Source organism: Podarcis bocagei (genome assembly GCF_964188305.1).
Source record: "Podarcis bocagei genome assembly, chromosome: 10".
In the NCBI taxonomy this organism is placed as follows: domain Eukaryota; kingdom Metazoa; phylum Chordata; class Lepidosauria; order Squamata; family Lacertidae; genus Podarcis; species Podarcis bocagei.
The window spans coordinates 19,508,185-19,529,875 of NC_138135.1; the positions used below are offsets into that span (position 1 = coordinate 19,508,185).

The window sequence follows — 21,691 nt, forward strand, 5'->3', positions numbered from 1 at the left end:
GGCTTGCACCCCAGGGAAGTCACTTTGGTGCTGCTAACACAGCAATTTGTACTTTCCCCTGGAGGCACACTCCATTGTCTCTAGAGACAGACAGATGCCAACAAGAAGGATGGAGGGGTTCACATCATTGACTTGCTTCTCCCAAGGCCATAGCCTTGGATTCCAGCAGAAATCAGGCTTGGCTCCATCTCTCAGCTGCCCAGCCTGCTTTCTGCTTCCAACTCCTGGATCTGTCTCTCACACACACCCTAGTTTTTGTCTTTCTAACTATCCACCTATTTGCCCTCTGGCACAGAGCTGCTTCATTTATTTACTTAACATTCCATATTTAAGGGACCATTGCCAAGAGATTGCATACCTATTCCAGCAATTGGATCTTTGTTGGATCCAGGAGTTAGAAGGAATTCAGGCATAGAGCCAAAACCCCACTCACATCAAATTTTTACACACACACACCATTAAATATTTCATTTTTTTACAATAATGTGTGTGTGTGTGTGTGTGTGTGTGTGTGTGTGTGTGTGTGTGTGTGTTATAACAGTAACACCATCAATATAACATAAAAGTGAAACCAAAACATGGAGTAATTGGTTCCTTCTTTGTGGGAAATTAAAATGGCAACTCCTTTCCTTTGTGGGAAATTAAATGGCAACTCACCACCTTGCAACTTTGATTGGAGCCCTTTTGTCATTGCTGGTCAGTGCCACCTTGCCTCATGAAAGAGATCCCACGAGAGGACCCAGGCATCAGCAGGGATGGATCTAGACACATCAAAGAAGCGTTTCAGTTTAAAGTGCTGTAAATTTAAACAGGGAAAACAGGTAGAGAAAAACAAGACTCCATTTCGCCTTCTGGTGGCACAATGTTATATCGCACATGCAACACCCACTGTATACGTAAATTGCTTTTTCTTTACGCTTTTTATTTCTTTTCATTTAATGTGTTTAGGGCCAGCCTAGCTGAGTCCCTGAGACTCAGGTCTAGTTTGAAAATGTCCACTGATGCTCAGTGTTACTTACAGGTACCCTCTGATATTAATTTCCCCACTGAAGCAGAGACCTTGACTAACCTTTTCACCTTTTCAACCGCAGGTTCCAAAAAGTAAGTGTGAGGAGGCTGCAAAGATAGCAATAGAATACGGCTTCCGTCTTATTGATAGTGCATACGTATACCAGACAGAGGAGCACGTTGGGCGGGCCGTTCGTGCAAAGATTGCAGACGGAACAATAAAAAGGGAAGACATTTTCTACACTGGAAAAGTGAGTGAGTTTGGCATTTTTTTTAAAAAAAGAGTACAGTGGTACCTCTGGTTACGTATTTAATTCGTTCTGGAGGTCCGTTCTTAACCTGAAACCATTCTTAACCTGAGGTACCAATTTAGCGAATGGGGCCTCCCACTGCCAACGCACCACTGGTGCGCGATTTTTGTTCTCATCCTGAGGTAAAGTTCTTAACTCGAGATATTACTTCTGGGTTAGCAGAATCTGTAACCTGAAGTGTTTGTAACCTGAGTGTCTGTAACCCGAGGTACCACTGTAAAATATAGTGCCTGCATCATGATGCAATTTCATATTTCACTGTCATTATTTAACAAAATCAGAGCAAAATGCCTCTCCGTATATAAACCTACCCAGATTCTGTGTTCATACTCTGAGGCTCTTCTTTGTATGCCTCCTCCATGTGAGGCTGGGAGGGCGGCAAAACGAGAACGGGGCCTTTTCTGCATGGCTCCCCATTTGGGGAATGCTCTCTGCAGGAAGGCTCATTATACACCTCTAGGCACCAGGCGAATATGTTCCTTTTCAACCAGGCCTTGGGCTTATTAGTATTCTATAGCCTTTTTGAACATGTCTTTGCCAGGGGCGGAGCAAGGGGGGTGCAGTGGGTGCAGACCACCCCAGGTGTCACCACTGATAGGGTGACAAAATGCAGGGCAGCACTCACCGCGGGGCCTGCAGTGCGCCCGAGCCACACATCTCTCCGAGCAGCTTCCTACGCCGCTGGTTATTGGAAGGAGGGATTCCTGTGTTGTTGCTTCTGTTTTGACTACTTATTTGTGCTTTTATCTTGGGAACTGCTCCAAGATCTTTTGATTAAGGACAATATATAAATTTCATAAATAAATGGTAAAAATACTATTTATTAGCAATGATGACTTTAAAATTACCGTATTTTTCGCTCTATAACACGCACCAGACCATAACACGCACGTAGTTTTTAGAGGAGGAAAACAAGAAAAAAAATATTCTAAACGAAATAATGGATGTATGATTTTTGTGGTTCAAGCTGTGGCCACAGACATGTGATCTGACAGTGAGTTTGGAGCAGCCCAATGCAAAAATCCTAAGGATCCATGTGGATCCATGCTTTGTAACCACAGAGGAGGGAAGGAAGGGGAACTATGGATCCTCTGCTCGCGACTGCAGCAGATCCCCCCCCCCCCCGCCACCCGCAGGCATTCACTCCATAACACGCACAGACATTTCCCCTTACTTTCTAGGAGGAAAAAAGTGAGTGTTATGGTGCAAAAAATACAGTACTTTACCTCACCACAGCAATTCAAAATACTCTTCAGAACAATATTTGAGTGTGTCCTTAACACTGTGCACACCAGAATAGTCATCTGCTACAGCTATATGGTCCTGAGACCCGAAAACTCTATGGCTGGGTGAAAATATAAATCTCTTTATATTTTTGACAGCTTTGGAGTACCTTCCACCGCCCAGAGCTGGTTCGGAAATGCTTAGAAGAATCCCTGAAGAAACTCCAGTTTGACTACATGGATCTGTTCTTAATGCACAATCCGTATTCTATGAAGGTAAATAATTATTGATGTCATAATGCAAGTATTAAGTACAATATTTGAATTGGGGGGGGGGGGAGAGCCTACTAAAAATATTTGATTCCCTGAAGGAACATTGCTCTGCTAGAACATATCTTAATCAAGGAATGATCGCTCCCAGATTTTTGGGGGAAACCATGCCAGTTAAAGAAAACATCTGCATATACTGATGACATTAACTACATGGGCATCATATGAAAGAAATCATGTGCAGAGCAGGACTTGGCAAGGGAACGAGGGAAGAAAAAAGGGGTTGGAGAGATGGGGAGACAGACCTGTGCAGAGAGAGAAGACAGTTTGTTCTATGGGGCACAGAAAGAATTAAACCATGTTTGGGGAACCTGTGGCCTTCCAGATGTTGCTCAATTGCAACTCCTATCATACTCGCTGGCTGCAGCTGATGGGACTTGGAGGCCAGCAAAGCCTGGAGATCCACTGATTCCCACCCCCGGGTTAAAAGAGACAATACTGAGTTAATATTGCAACTGGGGGATGCTGGTGGAGATGTAGTTCTTGGGCTTGCCAATCAGAAGGTCGGTGGTTCAAATCCCTGCAATGGGGTGACCTCCCACTGCTCTGTCCCAGCTTCTGCCAACCTAGCAGTTAGGAAAATGTTAGATAAATGAGTACCGTTGCGGCAGGAAAGTAAATGGTGTTTCCATGCACTCTGGTTTCCGTCACGGTATTTTGCTGCACCAGAAGAGGTGTAGTCATGCTGGCCACATGACCCGGAAAGCTGTCTGAGGATAAATGCCAGCTATCTTGGTCTGGAAGCGAGATGAGCGCCATAACCCCATATTCACCTTTGACTGTCTAGGGGTCCTTAACCTTTACCTTTACCTAATATTTAACCATAAGTATTTTTTCCTGGATAAAGTAACACTTTATCCCTCTTGAATAAACAAGAATGTGAAATGTGGAGCTTGTTGTGAGGGTTTGATTAGCTGCTTGTGCGTGAAAACGTGCTCCCTCAGAGTTTGTGTGCCCCCACAAACCTCCGTGTGTGACGGAGCTCCTCAGACATGTCTGCTCTAATCACTAGTAGAGTCCGACAGTGGCTGTCTGCGGAAGCGTTTCCAGCAAAGAAGTTCCTTAACGGAAACGCGTCTCCTGGACTCACGGCGTGACAGTTTCCTGCGAGGTATGGGTCTCCCTATGGGAGACTCCGATACCTCACCACTGTTCTCGCTGGAAGCCTCCCTGAGCCCTCCCTCCTGCTCGCATTCCCTCAGAGACCCACTCCTCCCCCTGCTGGTCCCTGCTTCAGCAGTTGAGTCTCTTTCATCCTGCCTGAGTCCCTCCACCACCTGATGCTCTGATGGCAGTTCCCTGACATCCACCTCCCCTCCAGGGCCCCCCTCACCCCCTCCCAATTCCTCCCCCCTGGGAGGTGAAGGGCTAAAACCCCGAAACGAATCTTCCTCATCTTCTGACGTCTCGAACAATTCTCTCCATCGATCGTCGTCCTGGCCAGCTGAATCCTCCTCCTCTTCAGAATCTGGGAACCCCTCCAACTCCTCTTCCTCGTCGGTGGTGGCAAAGTATTCCCTTCGGAACCTCGCTACAGGCTGAGGTTTACGTGGGAACCTCTGATGAAAAGTCTCTATTAAAACCTCGTCATTGACATCCTCTGCCCTAACCCAGGTGTTTTCCGACTCCGGTTCCCCTTCCCACATTACCAAATACTCTACTTGATCTCCCTTCCACCTGGAATCGAGGATCTCCGCTACATGGTAGCTGTGTTCCTTCTCCTCCATTGCTGGTCCCCTAGTGACCCTCCCCTCACTGTCTCCTCTATACGGTGACAGCAACGACCTGTGAAAAACTGGGTGCAGCTTCATGTGGTTCGGTAACCGGAGCCTGAAAGCCACTGGATTGACCTGCTGTATGACTTCAAACGGACCCAGCCTTTTGGGTCTTAATTTCTTACAACCTCCTTTGAATGGCAACCCTTGGGTTGACAGCCACACCTGGTCCCCCACCCTGATGCTTTCACCTTCCCTTCTGTTTTTGTCTGCTTGCCTCTTATATTCCTCCTTAGCCCTGTTTAAGTTGAGTTGGAGCTGGCGATGGATCGCTTCCATTTCTTCCACGAACTGTTCCGCAGCTGGAACGCTCCAGTTCTCCCCCTCCCCCCCTGGGAAGGCTCTGGGATGGCACCCGTGATTAGCCAAAAAGGGGCTCATCCCCGTGGACACGTTCTCTGCATTGTTGTAGGCAAATTCTGCCAACGCCAGCTTCTCCACCCAATCATTCTCTCTGTCATTAACATAACACCTCAAATATTGTTGGAGAACCCCATTTGCTCTTTCCGCCTGCCCGTTGGTTTCAGGATGACGGGCCGTCGAGAAATTAACCTCTACATGCAGTAAGCTCATGAGCTTCCTCCAGAACCTGGAAGTAAATTGTTTCCCTCGGTCTGAAACCACCCTCAAGGGGGCGCCATGCAACCTAAACACATTCTCTACAAACAATTTGGCGGTTTCTTCTGCTGTAACCGCATGTGAGCAGGCTATGAAGTGGGCCATTTTAGTTAACAGGTCTACTACAACCATGATGGCTGTTTTCCCTCTAGACCTTGGCAGATCAGTCATGAAATCTATTGCCACTGCTTCCCACGGTCTCTCAGGTGTGGGCAGTGGTTCTAATAAACCAGCCGGCGCCTGCCTCTCCCCCTTGGCTCTTTGGCATTGTTCACACCCTCTCACATACTCCCGCACATCTTCCCTGACCTTGGGCCACCAAAATTCCCTGGTAACCAGCCACATGGTTTTGTGTTGCCCAAAGTGCCCTGCTGTGGGGCTATCGTGCAGCTGCTTGAGTACTTTCTCCCTCAATTCCCCTTCAGGTATATATAACGCTCCCTTATAATACAATGCCCCATTTCTCTCCTCAAAACCACCGGGTTTGTCTTCCTCCCCTCTGAGATCCCTGAGTTTCCCCTGGGCGTATGCATCCTGCACCGTACCCTCTACCAATTCCCTTTGCCCCACCAAAGTCGCCCCACACACCCAGCGGTCCTCTGGAATGATATGGGTTTCTTCGGGTGCTCCCTCCCCCTCCAAATATTCAGGTTTGCGTGAGAGAGCGTCCGCCCTAACATTCTCTGGGCCTGGCACATAACAAATCTCAAAGTTAAATTTGGAGAACTCTTGGGCCCATCTCAACTGCCTTTGGTTGAGCACTCGCGCCGTTCTCCAGTACTCTAGATTTTTATGGTCCGTGCACACTTGCACTTTATGTTGTGCACCAACTAGCAGATGCCTCCATCTCCGGAACGCCTCATGAATAGCAAGCAGTTCTCGGTCGTACACCGTGTAGTTCCTCTCGGATTTGTTCAGCTTCCGCGAGAAGAAGGCACACGGACGCCACTCCGACTCCTCCTTCCCCGGCTGCAGAAGAAGCACCGCCCCTATGGCTCTGTCAGATGCGTCTGTTTCAACCCTTAGCTTCTTTCGTAAATCCACATGCAGAAGTTGTTCTTCAGAGGCGAAGGCCCTTTTGAGTTCCTCAAACGCTCGCTCCGCCTCCGCCGTCCATACAAACTTCTTCTTACTGCTGAGACAGTCAGTGATGGGCGCCGTCAGATGGGCGAAGTTGCGGATGAACTTACGATAAAAGTTTCCAAACCCTAGGAACCTCTGCACATCCTTCTTGGTTTTGGGTGTTTTCCATTCCAGCACTGCCTGTACCTTGCCGGGATCCATGGCCAATCCCTTGTCTGACAGGCGGTACCCCAGGAATTCCACCTCCTTGGTATGGAACCGACACTTCTCCAGTTTGACCCACAGCCTGTTGGCTTGCAGTCTGCTCAACACTTCTCTGACGTCTCTCACATGTTGCTCCTCATTCTCAGAATACACCAACACATCATCTAGAAAGGCAACGCAATTCTTGTAGAGCAAAGGGCCCAGCACGTGGTTCATAAAAGATTGAAAACACGCGGAGCCTGCTTGTAATCCAAATGGCATAACGAGGTATTCAAACGCCCCCAAAGGGGTAAACATGGTGGTTTTCCATTCATCCCCTTTCCTTATGCGTATCAGGTTGTACGCCCCCCTTAGATCCAGCTTTGTGAAAATCTTTCCCTTCCTCACCATGGTCAAAATATCATCAATTCTGGGCATAGGGAACGCCACCGGTTCAGTCACTGCATTCAGCCGCCTAAAATCACATACAAGTCTCGGCTTGTCCGCATTTTTTTTGTCCACAAAGAACACTGGGCTCCCCCCTGCTGCTTTGGACTCTCTGATGAAGCCTCTCTTCAGGTTCTTGTCAATGAACCCTCGCAACTCCTGCATTTCCCTGTCTGACATGGCATACAACTTGCCCACGGGAAGCTGTGCTCCAGGGAGTAAATTGATCTGACAATCAAAGGGTCTATGAGGTGGTAGTTGGTCAGCTTCCTTCTCGCTGAACACGTCGCTGAGATCTGCATACTGTGGTGGTACCTTCACCTTCCCCATTACTTCAGTCCCTGCTAGGGTGGCTTGGGCCCCTACTGAACCCTTCTCCCCTTTGCAGTGTTCTAGGCAATGTGCTGAACCAAAGGACACCACTCTTTGATGCCAGCCAACCAGCGGATCATGTAGAGCTAGCCAGCTCATTCCCAAAATAATGGGAGCGCCTCCCAGGGTGGCCACATTAAACGCTATCAGTTCTGTGTGCCTTGCCACCCTCATTATCATTGGGACAGTCTGCAAGCGGACTCCTCCTCCCAACAACTCCCTGCCATCGATCGTGGTCACCTGCAGGGGGTTGCTTAAAGGGATGGTCTGTATCTGGTGTTCAGCAGCAAACTCCTTGCTCATAAAATTGCAGGAGCTGCCTGAGTCCAATAGCGCCTTTATTTTTAGGGGATGCCCATTCTGCAGCTCTAGCGACACTTCAATCACTAGAGCAGGTCGAGGAGCTTCTGGCACGGGCACTTTCACTGCTCTTTGGCCTGGCTGCAGTGCCCCAATTGTGGCAACCAGGCGTTGGCTTTTACCTGCTCCGCTCCCCCTTCTTCTCCCCCCTCAACAGCTCCCACCATCCCTTGCCATTCCTTCCTCTGGGGGCAGACTCTGGCAAAGTGGCCTGGCTGTTGGCAGAGATAGCATTTCCGGGGGCCCTTTCCCTCCTTCTTAGCTCCCTCGCTGGTTTTTGAAAATGCGCGCGCGCGCGCTGTTCCGATTTCCATCGGCTCTGCCGGCGGGAAAGCTGGCTCAGGAATGTCTGGAATGCGGAACTCCTTCCAACGTTCCCCTCTCCCTTCCCGCCTCTCCAAGGCTCTTGCCTCCTGCCGCGCTCCTATGGTCAGCGCAGATTTGGTCAGCTGATCCATAGACTCCGCCCTGGGGCTCCGTGCCAGCTCGTCCTTCACCCCCGAAGAAAGACCTTCTTCAAATAGCATTTGAACGGGTGCCGCCGATAAATCCCAACTCAGTCTGTGAATCAGCATGGTAAACTCAGTCCAATATTCACGGACAGATCGACTCCCCTGCTTACAAGCCATTAGCTGTCTGCGCACCACCCCTTCCTCAATATCGCTGGAAAACATGATATCCATTGCACGAAAGAACTTCATTGTGTCCTTTAGTATGTCATTGTGCGTTGCCATTAGGGGTCGAACCCAGTCTCTAGCCCCTTTCTCAAGATGCCCAATTACAAAAGCAACTCGCGATTCCTCATCAGGGAACTCATCGAACTGCACATTAAGGGCATATTGCATCTCTGTCCTAAAAGCATGGTAGTCCTTGGGGTCCCCCCCAAATTTCTGCACCAATCCTGGTACCTTTCTGGGGAATTGAGTGGCTCTCCCCTTCTTGTCTGCATCCTGAGCCCTTCTCTCCTCCAGCCTCGCCGTCTGCAGGGCCAGTTGAACCTCCAACGCTCGGTATCTATCTTCCAAGCTTGGACCAGCTCCAGCCCCTGCTCCTCCGGTTCCGGTTGGTTCGCTCATGATGCCTTCTCTTGCACAGGCAGCGTACAAAGACTGTCGGACTGCTGTGAGGGTTTGATTAGCTGCTTGTGCGTGAAAACGTGCTCCCTCAGAGTTTGTGTGCCCCCACAAACCTCCGTGTGTGACGGAGCTCCTCAGACATGTCTGCTCTAATCACTAGTAGAGTCCGACAGTGGCTGTCTGCGGAAGCGTTTCCAGCAAAGAAGTTCCTTAACGGAAACGCGTCTCCTGGACTCACGGCGTGACAGTTTCCTGCGAGGTATGGGTCTCCCTATGGGAGACTCCGATACCTCACCACTGTTCTCGCTGGAAGCCTCCCTGAGCCCTCCCTCCTGCTCGCATTCCCTCAGAGACCCACTCCTCCCCCTGCTGGTCCCTGCTTCAGCAGTTGAGTCTCTTTCATCCTGCCTGAGTCCCTCCACCACCTGATGCTCTGATGGCAGTTCCCTGACACTTGTGATTTGAGTTTCCCACAGATCCCTGCATTGTGATATTAGCCACTGCATGTTTCATTCCCTTTTTTCTATCACTGTCCATTAGTATTAGATAATATTGCAGAGATAAGAGAACTTCTAGGCCTGAAATGCACTTATTCCCTCCGCCTCCTTCTTTTCCAGCCTGGACCAGATTTATTTCCCATGGGAGAAGACAAAAAATTGATTGTTGACAACGTAGATCTTCGTCAGACATGGGAGGTAGGTGCCTGGGATTAGGAAATCCAGCCCTTGAGTCATTCGGATACAGAGCACAGTAGCCTTCCACCAGAGGAGGCATGTCCAGAACAATGACTCACACAATGGCTCCTATGAGAGCTGCTGAATTATTGCACACTCTTGGGAATATATGAGTTAGCCTCCAATCTTAATCTGGGGGGGGGGGGGAGTGTGGTCTCAGCTATTCCACAAACACCACTCAACAAACATGTCATGTTTTCTTTGCCAGGCAATGGAGGCGTGCAAAGATGCCGGCTTGGTGAGGTCCATCGGAGTGTCCAACTTCACCCGTAAGCAGCTGGAAATGATCCTGAACAAGCCAGGATTGAAATACAAGCCGGTGATAAACCAGGTCAAGTGTGATTGCTTTTTTTAGTGGTTTCTCCAAGCACAGTTGAAAGCTTCTTTATTTAAGCTCTTTTGTGAGAGGACCTTTGTTTGGATGAACACAGCAATTCCCTGAAAAAACTTGCTTAAGGCTATAAGGTTGCAGATCCAGTCACAATTTTGGGGTAGACTCCCCTAAATTCCTGGATCCAGTAATGGGTTCTCATTTAATGAAGAACTCTGAATCCTCAGACAAAAGGAAGTGTGGAGAAGTCCATAATGTTTGAAACAAGCATCTCAGGTAGAAGGAGGCCTGCAAGCAGTCAGTGGCATGTTCTCTCCCTTCTGGTCAGTCGTTCGGGAGCTTCAAAAGTTTCTCCAGCCCAAACATCACAGCGACTGATACCAAGAGGCATCAGCACGCTTAGGAACAGGAGAGTGTTAGCATTTCGCGTGACAGACTCAGCAGCGCAACATTTTGGCTAAACTACTTTATTAACATATCATACACTCGGAAGATTCCAACTCAACTCCTCCCTCATCAGCATCAAACAGCAAAGAGAGAGAACAAAGGACAATAGTCCTACATCACGGAACACAGTACATGTAATACGAAACATCCCATCTCCGTCACTTCCCACACTGTGGATTGGAAACACACACCGTCATGTGATAAAACCAATCCCATGACTGCAAGCACAGGGCAAGAATCCTAACAGTCAGGGCCCACACAGCCTCTTGTGGGGACTCTGGAAGTTCTCAAGTGGGGAGAGAAGGGCCTTTGAGTTAGGCATCTGGGCAAAGCTGTTGCACCCAAGCAGCCCTGATTCACTTGGGCACTGGTGTATATTATGTAACCAGTGAGACCAAGGCAGGCTAGTCCAAGGCATGCAACCTGCTAGCTAAGCAGGAGTGATGGACTGACCATGAGATGTGTGCAGCCATGATCTCCCCGTACCACAGATACAGTGGTCCAGATAGCCCCACTTCAATCATGGCTTCTTTGTACCCTCTGCCCAACCTTGGTGCACTATCCAATTCATATATGGCAGTAGAGGGGGAAGGGGTTGGGAATACACACACCCCAGACAAGTAGCTCTTATGTTCCCTCCCCCATACTTTCCGCCATTGCTGAGCCACAGTGGTGATTTGAAGAAAAGACACTTTTCACATACAAGATGCATTTACACAGGGAGGATTACTGAAAACTATACCATTACTTCCTTACATATGAGATAAAACTGCTCCCTTAAATAGAAACTTTGCCACCTAACCCCATCCCACTCCCCACTCCCCTCTTCCCCTGTCTTTTCTTTCCAACCTCACACTGTGTGTAACACTAATGTCTCACAACAAATGAAACTGATCTGTAGAAAATGCAACTTGAAAAAGGAACCCAAGCTAATTTGTAAAAATGGGAACCCAAGCTAATTTGTAAAGATGATGAAGGAAGAATTCTGGGGATACAAATCAATTACCAGGGTGGAAAATTTAATGTGATAACCATTTACGCCCCAAATACAAACAAAGTAGAATTCTTTAAGAAGTTGGAACAAAGACTGATAGATTTACAGAGCCAAAAAATGATATTACTGGGAGATTTTAATGGAGTGCCGATACCAGAAGTAGATAGACTCATGAAAAAGAAAAAAACTAACCAAGGGAAATTACCAAGATCCTTTAACAATTTAGAAGAAAATTTAAACTTAATAGACATCTGGAGACATAAACACCCAATGGAAAAACAATTCACATTTTATTCTGAACCTTATGAGAGCTGGGGGAGAATTGACCAAATGTGGGTATCAAGAGAAGTATCCCTAAGAACATCAAAGTGTGAAATCCAGCCTAGAACTCTTTCTGATCATAACTCGATAGTTTTCGGAATAAAAAGTGCATCACAAGGTATATTCAGATGGAGAATGAATGAATACTTATTTGAAAATGAAGAGATTATCGATAAGGCCAAAGCCACTTTAAAAGAGTATTTTAATTTGAATTTAAATAATGAAACAAGTATTGATGTGGTTTGGGATGCCAGCAAGGCGGTCCTAAGAGGCTTGCTAATACAACAGAATAGCTTCAGGAGAAAAGTGAGAGAACAAAAGAAAGAGGATGTTCTTACTCAATTAAGAGAATGCGAGAAAAAATTAACAAATCCTAAAGATGAACAAAACAAACAAGTAATTAAAATATTACAGACACAGTATTCAATATTAATTAATCAAGAGGTTGAATGGAGAATAAAATCAATGAAACAAAAAGTTTTTGAATCAGCTAACAAAACAGGAAAATTATTAGCATGGCAATTAAGAAGGCAAAAACAAAACGTGATTAATAAAATAAAAATAGAGGAGCAAACGATAGAAGATCCGAAAGAAATAAAGAAAAACTTCCTTAAATTTTATGAAACATTATATAAAAAAGAACATGAGGAAATAATTAAAATAGAAAAATATTTAGAAGATTGTGGAGGAAAATGCATAACAGAGGAAGAAAGAACTCAACTAAATAACCCCATAAGAACAGAAGAAATTCAAGAGGCGATAAAGAAGATGAAATTAGGGAAGGCCCCAGGGCCGGATGGATTGTCGGCCAAATATTATAAAGTTTTAGAAGACCAACTGACCCCAGTGTTATGTGAGATCATGAACAGTATTTTACGAGGAGGGAAGATACCAAGTACCTGGAAAGAGGCACACATCACGATACCTAAACCCGACACAGACAGATTAAACATTAAAAATTACCGACCTATATCATTATTAAACAACAACTACAAAATTTTTGCAGAGGTTTTGGCAAATAGACTTAAAAAATGCTTAGCAAATCTTATACATAAAGATCAAGCGGGATTCCTCCCAAACAGGCAACTTAAGGACAACGTAAGGCACATTATAAATATCATTGAGTACTTGGAATATAAGAATGAAATACCGGCGGCGCTAATCTTCATTGATGCTGAAAAAGCATTTGATAATGTATCGTGGGAGTTCTTATTAAAATGTATGGAGAAGGCGGGGATAGAAGGCGCATTCATGGAAGGTATAAAAGTGATTTATTCGAATCAATCGGCTAAATTGATAATTAACAATAACCTAACGGACTCATTTAAAATTGAGAAAGGAACAAGACAGGGATGCCCTCTATCTCCGCTTTTATTCATAATGGTGTTAGAAGTAATTGCAAATAAAATAAGAACAACATCGGAAATAAGAGGAATCAAAGTTGGTGTTAAGGAATATAAATTGAAAGCGTACGCAGATGACCTGGTGCTGACATTAGAGGAACCGCAAAAAGCGTTAGTAAAGCCCTGGAACAACTAGAGGAATTCGGCAAACTTGCCGGGTTTAAGTTAAACAAAATAAAGACTAAATTGATGACTAAAAACCTGGAAGAAAATGTAAGAGAAAAATTAGACTTACAAAGTGGAATAAAGAAGTGAAGAAGGTAAAATATTTGGGAATCTGGATTACTATGAAAAATATAAATTTAATTGGTTATAATTATATTACAACCTGGAAAGAGATCAAAAAGGATTTAGATACGTGGAACAGAGTAAAACTTTCGTGGTCGGGAAGAATGGCAGCAATTAAGATGAACATACTCCCAAAAATGCTGTTCTTGTTTCAAAACATTCCCGTGATCAAAGGTTCCTCAATATTCAAAGATTGGCAAAAGACTCTTTCGAAATTTATTTGGCAAGGAAAAAGGCCGAGAATTAAATTTAAATTACTCACAGATCGGAGGGAGAGAGGGGGATTTGGAGTGCCAAATTTAAAATTATATTTCGAAGCCCTCTTGCCTTTGCTGGATCAGGGAGTGGATTAACCTAGAAGATACTGACTTGCTGGATTTAGAAGGTTTCAACAATCGATGTGGATGGGACGCATATTTGTGGCTCAATAAAGAAAAGGTGCACAAAGGATTCTCAAATCATATCATCAGAGGTCCAGTATATGAAGTTTGGGAGAGAAATAAAAAACTTTTGGAAAGGAAGACGCCCTGGTGGTTATCACCAATCGACATTTTAACAACTAAAAAAGCAAATATGGAAGGGGAAAGAATGACCTATGAAGATTTATTGATAAGAACAGAAAATGGATGGAAATTAAGACCATATGAAGAATTAAAAGATAGACTTACAGGCTGGTTGCAATATCACCAAATAAATGTGTTATGGAACGAAGATAAAAAGATAGGGATGAATGAAAAAAAATCTAAATACCAGATAGAAATATTAGAAAATAAAACCAAACCCCTATCTAAAATGTACAACTTTTTGTTAGAATGGGACACCAAAGACGAAGAGATAAAAGAGGTAATGGTAAAATGGGCTATGGACCTTGGTCATAACATAGAATACGATAATTGGGTGAAATTATGGAACAAAGGAATGAAATTCACAGCCTGTACTACACTTAGAGAAAACATGGAAAAAATGATGTATAGGTGGTACATCACACCGGTGAAACTAGAGAAAATGTATAAAACCGGAAATAAAATCTGCTGGAAATGTAAGACTAAAGAAGGGAGCTTCTACCATATGTGGTGGACCTGTGAAAAAATCAAAAAAAATGGGAACTCATATATAATGCATTAAAAAAAATATTTAAATACACTTTCTCTAAAAAACCAGAAGCCTTCCTATTGGGAATAATTGGGGACGAAATTAAAAAAGATCAGACACTATTCCAATATGCGACAGTAGCAGCCAGGATTTTAATAGCACAAAAATGGAAGAACCCAGATATTCCAACTATTAAAGATTGGCAAATAAAATTATTTGAATATGTTGAACTAGCAAAAATGACACAAAAAATTAGATTCCAAAAAGGTACAAAGTTAGTGATTGGAGTAAATTCATAACATACATTGAAGGAAATTTTAGAAATTTAAAAACCACAGCGGGTATTACATAAATCTTACGATGTGTTCAGTTATAACTACGAAACTGCAGAAAAGGAAGACTTATTAAGAAGCCCGAAATCGGGAGGGAAGGAGGTCAACATGCGTATATAATAGAGACATTAATAAGATGTTGTAATTCTTTGAAAGATTGTAATGGAAATTTAGGCTGGATTATGTTGGGTAATTTAGGTTAGTATTTGTTGTTTATTGTTGTTTATGAAGGAAAATGTATAAAATAATAATAATAATAATAATAATAATAATAATAATAATAATAATAATAATAATAATAATAATAATAATAATAATAGAAAATGCAACACACTTTAAGAATGGTAACAGCTGGATTTTTCAAGAAATAATAGCATGGTTCTGCTTTTCTGTCTTTCTTTTATTTCACTGTATTCTTTCTTTCATCTGAATTCTCACTTTGGGGTTGTGTTGGGGGATTCTGAATCTGCAGGTTGAATGCCATCCTTATCGGAACCAAAGCAAGATGCTGGCCTTCTGCAAGTCAAACAATATCCTCCTGGAAGGATATAGTGTCCTGGGATCCCAAAGGGACCCAAGATGGTAAGAGATGAAGCCAAACTGTTTGGGGACCACCTCAGGCACCATCTATGCCCACTATTCCCCAGCATCCAGATCAGCTCTGAAGGTTGTACTCTTGGCCCCACAGTTAATAAAGATCCTCATTGTGGATACCAGCACCAGGGCCTTTTCTGTAGTGGCCCCACAATAGGGGAACTCATTCTAGAGAGAGATTTACCAAGCTCTTCCCCTCCCATTTTAGACATTCTCAGAAACCTTCCCATTGCTGATGTTTTTTTATATATATAGCTGATTGACTTCTCCCAAACATATGTTTTTAAATGTTACAGGCAGGGGGCTATTTAATAATTTCTGCTTCTGAAATTTTGTGCTGTTTTTAAATCATATATATATTATCTTTAATGGTGCTTTAAGCAGTAGAATGGCAGGAATGAAAGGGCCCTGCGCCCGGCCTGGCATTTAAATAATTATAGCATTTCTCTTTTTACATAGCTTGTTTTGTGTGTCTCAGAATTTTGAATTGTGTTGTTTTTAACTATATTGGAAGCCACTTCAATGCTTATTTTTAACAAGTGGGACCAGCAACAAATATTGAGTTCTCCTTCAAGACAATGAGCTGTGCATTCTTCCAGGATCCTCCATTTCTGTAATGGTTCTAGGGGTTGCTCGTGCGTAAATCGGCACCACCACTGGCTGGGTTACCTGGGTGAACTCTCACTGTCCGGACAGCCATTCACCCGTGGCTGTCTCAATCGCTGGCAGAATCCGTCAGTGGGTGTTTCTTGAACCTCTTCCAGCATAAAAGTTCTTTGACGCCTAGTCGCCGCCTACTCTCCCTGCGCGGAAGCCTTCTGCGCAAGGAGGGTGTGGGCAGCGGAGGGCCAGTGCTCTCCCCGCTGGTCTCCGGCGAAGAGTCATGGAGCCACCTCACCGATTCCCCCATCTGCCCCCCTTCTCCACTGGTGCTACGCTGATTTCCTTCCCCATAAGATGGGCTGCTTCTCTCCCTCCCGGGACGCTCTCCGGAATCCCTCTGGACTCCTCCCTCTCCCTCTGGCTCCGATGCCAGTTCCCTGACAATTTCATTTGAACTCCCTCCCTCTTTTCCATCTCAACTCTCCAGCAGGCACACAGGATTCTTTGGGACTTTCTTTCCCTCCTTAGGTACCCCTGTGACGGAAAAGTTTGTTCTGCTCGACAGGTTGGGTCCCCAAGTGTTTTCTTTTTCTTTTTGGCTGTGGTTCCAGGAGTGGGAGTTGAAAAGGAGAGGATTTGGAGAGACAGTTTGGTACGTTGGGAGAATAGGGAGGGAGGGAGAGAGAGTTGCTTCTGGGTGGAAACATCCACTCTGAGGAATATATCACAAGCTAAAGAAAGTAGTCTCTGAGCTTAGTGTGAAGGACAGTGTGTGGCGTCCTGTAAGAGTAACAGGCCAGGAATTAACTGGGAGGCTGAAGCTAAGCCAGGAGAAGGAGAAGCTGGGAAAAGACAGCCCACTTTGGACTCTTTCCAGTCAGGAGGGGAGAGATTCTTCTACAAAAAGAGAAGACTCCCAAACCAGTTAAGAGGTCTGTGGAGATCCCTTGGGTCTGTTACTTAGAGTACCTCAGGAGTAGGGTTGTCAAAGGGGTGTGTAACTGACAGGAAGTACCACCTTTTTAAAGAACCAAAGTACCGTATTTTTTGCTCTATAAGACTCACTTTTTCCCTCCTAAAAAGTAAGGGGAAATGTGTGTGCGTCTTATGGAGCGAATGCAGGCTGCGCAACTATCCCAGAAGCTAGAACAGCAAGAGAGATTGCTGCTTTCTTTTTTTAAAAAAAAATAATTTTAATTAACCGACCAATCAAATCAAATCAAATCACATAAACTCCGAATTACAAAGCCGAATTTTAATTTTTTGCTGGGGGTACCCATATTTCAAGTTCCGAAGGGGATTCCAATCATCTTCTTGCTGCTGCATTAATGTCCACAAATCTGTCCAAATAGTGTTCACAATTCTATTCAGTCCTATCTTGCTGTTTCCACATCTCCTCTTATTATTTTAATAATTTTTTCTTTTTTCTTTGTGATCTCTTCTGATAATCTCCTTAAGCAGGTAAATACAATTTGTAATCCTGTGTGAATTTTTCCGTTCATCCAATAACCTTATCAAGATGGTTTCCATGTATCATCACTTCCATAAATAAAAGCTCTCTTTCCATCATTAATCTTCGCAAATCTGTCGCCTTCTTTCTCTCCTCTGAGGGGGTTCATCCACTGTATGAAAACAAATGCATTCCTCCTCCCAGACATAAGTCTTTCGACAGAACTTGCCAAAATGATGACACTGTTTTTTACTGCGTCATCCCAAAGCTCTTGTACTTTCCACGATCTCCTTAAAACATGCTTTTGGTTAAAAATTATCTCCACACAGTCTTAAATCATCCAGCTTAGGTCATTTAAATGGCATTTCTGATTTGTGCGGGGGGGGGGGCTTATTGGTTAATCACATAAAGAAAGAATGGAAAGTTCCCCCCCCCCATCCAGTCCCATTGCCGACATACCGAGCCTTGGTGTGTCTTCTTATGATATATTCCTGTTTATCCGACCCGTCTTCTTTATCAGAGATCTCTTCAATTAGCAGTCTTTTACTCCCCATTCTTCCTTGAAATATGGGCATTTGCTTCTTTCTAATTGTTTCTTTTGAAGTTGCTGCAGCTAGAGACGCAAATCAGAGACAGCGTCCAGGAGAGCCGAAGTCCACACAAGGGCTTTCTGCCTAGTGCCCCCACGCCCTCGAGTTCGGGGGTGATATATGCGGGCACATCAGGCAAGGGCAGTCCCCCCCCCATCTCCTTGGGAGGGCAGGGAGGCTGCATACTCCCATCACAGCCTCTTAATTACCTCGTGTGGGTCAGAGAGATGTTATTGTCGGCCATCTTCCAATGCGCCCCTAGTGGCCCCTGAGGGATTGCTGCTTTCACTGCGCAGCGATCCCTCTTGCTGTTCTGGCTTCTGAGATTCAGAATAATTTTTTCTTGTTTTCCTCCTCCAAAAACTAGGTGCGTCTTGTGGTCTGGTGCGTCTTATAGAGCAAAAAATACGGTATTAAGGGGCAACAGCCATACAACAACTGAGAAAGAACTGAAGTGAAAGAGAATTATAATCTGAAGTGTCCTATGTTTCAAACTTCCTTTGTTTTACAAAATCCTGCCTGAGACTCCAAATTATTAAGTTTTCCCTCACACAAGGGAAAATCCCCACAAGATAATCTGGGGTAGTTTGTAGGAATTCGTGGAATTGGTGATCTGTGAGGTGGGTGCACTATATTTAAGCAAGGGCGGGCCCAACTGTGGGGTACAGAACTTGACACAGTTTTCCAGGTGAAGTCTGACCAATGCATAATAAAAAAGGTAAAGGGACCCCTGACCATTAGGTCCAGTCATGACCGACTCTGGGGTTGCGGCACTCATCTCGCTTTATTGGCCGAGGGAGCTGGCGTACAGCTTCCGGGTCATGTGGCCAACATGACTAAGCCGCTTCTGGCGAACCAGAGCAGCGCAAGTAAACGCCGTTTACCTTCCCGCCGGAACGGTACCTATTTATCTACTTGCACTTTGACGTGCTTTCGAACTGCTAGGTTGGCAGGAGCAGGGACAGAGCAACAGGAGCTCAACCCGTCGGGGGGATTCGAACCGCCGACCTTCTGATCGGCAAGTCCTAGGCTCTGTGGTTTAACCTACAGCACCATCCGCTTCCCTATTCCCTCGATCAGAACACTATACTTCTGCTGAAGCAGCCTAGAATAGCATTAGCTTCTCTTCCTGCTGCATCACACTGTGACTCATGTTAAGCTTGTCGTCTACAAAGACCCCTAGATCCTTTTCATATATACTGCTGTCAAGCCAAGTGCCCCTCATCCTATATTTGTGCATGTTGACACCAGAAACACACCTTCTCTCCTTATTGCTCTCCAACAGGTTAAATCCAGACGCGCCTCCCCTGCTTGAAGACCCTTTGTTGGTTGCGATCGCCAAGAAGTACAACAAAAGCCCAGCTCTCGTGGCTATTCGCTACCAACTGCAGCGCGGCCTGGTGGTCCTAGTAAAGGCCGACACCAGAGAGCAAATTGAGGAAGACATCCAGGTAAAGCAGTATATATTAATCCATTAAAAAACAATACAGAAAAAGCACATCATTTGGACACTGTGAGCTCACGGGTCACATGACACATGCGGGAGGGAAGATGCACATCTTGGTTTGGGGACTCAAGAAGTTGGAGGAGTTTCCAGCAGTGGGTATTCAGAAGAATCACTGCCTCAGACCGTGAAGTCAGAGTGCAACCATCATGACTAGCTTCCATTGGTATTCTTATCCACCATGAATTTGTCTAATGTTTAAAGCCATCCAAGTTGGTGGCTGTCACTGCCTCCCATGGGGGCAATTTCAGTAGTTTAACTATGAACTGCATGAAGAAGTAGTGAACTACATTCACTGGCCTATGACTTCCCTCATCCCTGACCATTGGTCGTGATGGCGGAGACTGATGGGGAGTTGGAGTCCATCCACATCTGGGGGGGCCACAGTTTCCACTCATGTTCTGTTGCAAACCTACATTACTATGCATATAAAATTCCGTCAATGGGAGGACATCTGGAATGAAGCTGTCGAATGAACGAAATAAACTTTGGAAGGTGGTAGCAAAGTTGCTTTGGTTTCTCTGTTGCTGGGAAAAGGTGCACAGCTCTGAGGTGCAAAAAGAAGACATGAGTTAAAAGCACCTCAGCATTATTATTTTTCTCCTCCTGACAGGCATTTACTTTCCAGCTGTCTGACGAGGATATGAAATCCATTGATGGCCTTCACAAAAACCTGAGCTATTTAAAAGCGGAAGCGTAAGTCATATTTAAATAGTATGCATATGAATACATAAAAGTGCTTCATGCAAGAATTCATACTGCGAGAGCAAAAGGAAGAAAAGATCTAGCATCCATCTCTTCTCTTCATAGAAAATTAGGTGAAATTATAGAAGCAATTACTGTGGATACTTTGTACCAAAGCGTATGGACAAGTGTCCCTGTCATAGAATTGTAGAGTTGGGAGGGACCCCGGGGGTCATCTAGTCCAGCCCCCTGCAATGCAGGAATCTTTTGCCCAGCATGAGGCTCAAACCCATGGCCCGGAGATCAAGAGTTCCATCCTTTACCAACCGAGCTATTCCAGTAGTTTTTGGCCCTAGACAGTCTTGAAAAAGTCCAGTTTCTGACAAAATGTAATGTTTGTGGTGCACTTCTAAACTCCCCATAATTTACCCCATGGCAATTCAGGATCTTTTCCCACTAGCAGACCTCCTCTTCACCGGAGCTTGGGGTTTCCTCCTTACCGGAGGAGAAACTGCTTCGCAAGATTTTCGGAGGTTCCCTATAACACAACTGCCCTTCCACCTCTCGCCTCTGAGCTGATGGCAGTTCCCTGACATCCCCCGACAGTTGCTCTGTGCTTTGAAACCAGGCTTCCAAATACCCTTGAGACCAATGCCATACAATGATGTGCAGACATTCCCAGGAGCATTTGATGGGGGGAAGATGGCTTCCTCATGCATTACTGCCAGTAAGGGACAGCATTTGTCCTTCTGCCCCTACCTGAAAGTCTCAAAAAGACACTGGGGAAGAGGAGGGAGACCTTTGACCCAACCCTTTTGTACCACTTTGATCAGCAACCAGGGCTGTATTCATCATCTAGGGGTTAATATCTCTAGTGAGAAGACGGACATATGACCATCCCGATATTGCAAATGGTGGACCATTTTGACTTTCAGCCTCCCAGATAGTCAGCAGGGTGGGCATTTGATGGCAAACTTGTGGAGCTTACAATGCACTGTGTGAAATGGTCTCATGAGGCAATGGCTGGCAACAGATCAATTTTTGTTGCTTGTGCATCTTCCCCACCCTGAGTGTTGACTCTATTTTCTTTTGTTTCAGATTTGGTGGTCACCCACAGTATTACCCACCAGATGTGGAATAAGGACCCGTCTCCCATCTCCAATTTATCCCCTTGTGAACCTGGGTCCTTTTCCATGGAAAACACTGGGCAAATCTCTCAATATCAGTTCCTCCCAGCATCTCATTTTCCAGTCTTCAGTTCCTCACATCGCCATATCAATTTGAGATGAAAAGAAAATGTCTTGAAAATTCATCATTGCACATTTCTCCTACCATACTCATTTTTCTTTGCACTTTTGGCTAAAATAAAGCATGTTTGCATGGTGTTTTCACTGATATATGTTCTTTAATGCATACTTTACCCCACTATATGCATTTTTATAATGGTTCTTGTCATAAACGTGGGGGTTGCTTGTTCGCAAGTTGGTGCCACTCCTGGCTAGGTTGCCTTGTTAAACCTTTTCTGTCTAGACAGCCCT

At 45.0% G+C, this 21,691-nt stretch overlaps 1 protein-coding gene across 1 annotated transcript in view; it reads left to right on the plus strand.

Annotated features, from left to right (window-relative positions):
• Positions 1-1,128: 1,128 nt before the first annotated feature.
• The window catches only part of LOC308595805 (aldo-keto reductase family 1 member C3-like), a 40,374-nt gene continuing 19,811 nt past the window's right edge, over positions 1,129-21,691 (plus strand). Inside the window, exons 1-7 of the mRNA XM_081210534.1 lie at positions 1,129-1,259; positions 2,702-2,818; positions 9,404-9,481; positions 9,729-9,851; positions 15,201-15,310; positions 19,251-19,416; positions 20,083-20,165. Coding sequence (XP_081066660.1) covers positions 2,780-2,818; positions 9,404-9,481; positions 9,729-9,851; positions 15,201-15,310; positions 19,251-19,416; positions 20,083-20,165 — 599 coding nt within the window. The 5' untranslated portion in view covers positions 1,129-1,259; positions 2,702-2,779. The remainder of the gene's footprint in view (positions 1,260-2,701; positions 2,819-9,403; positions 9,482-9,728; positions 9,852-15,200; positions 15,311-19,250; positions 19,417-20,082; positions 20,166-21,691) is intronic.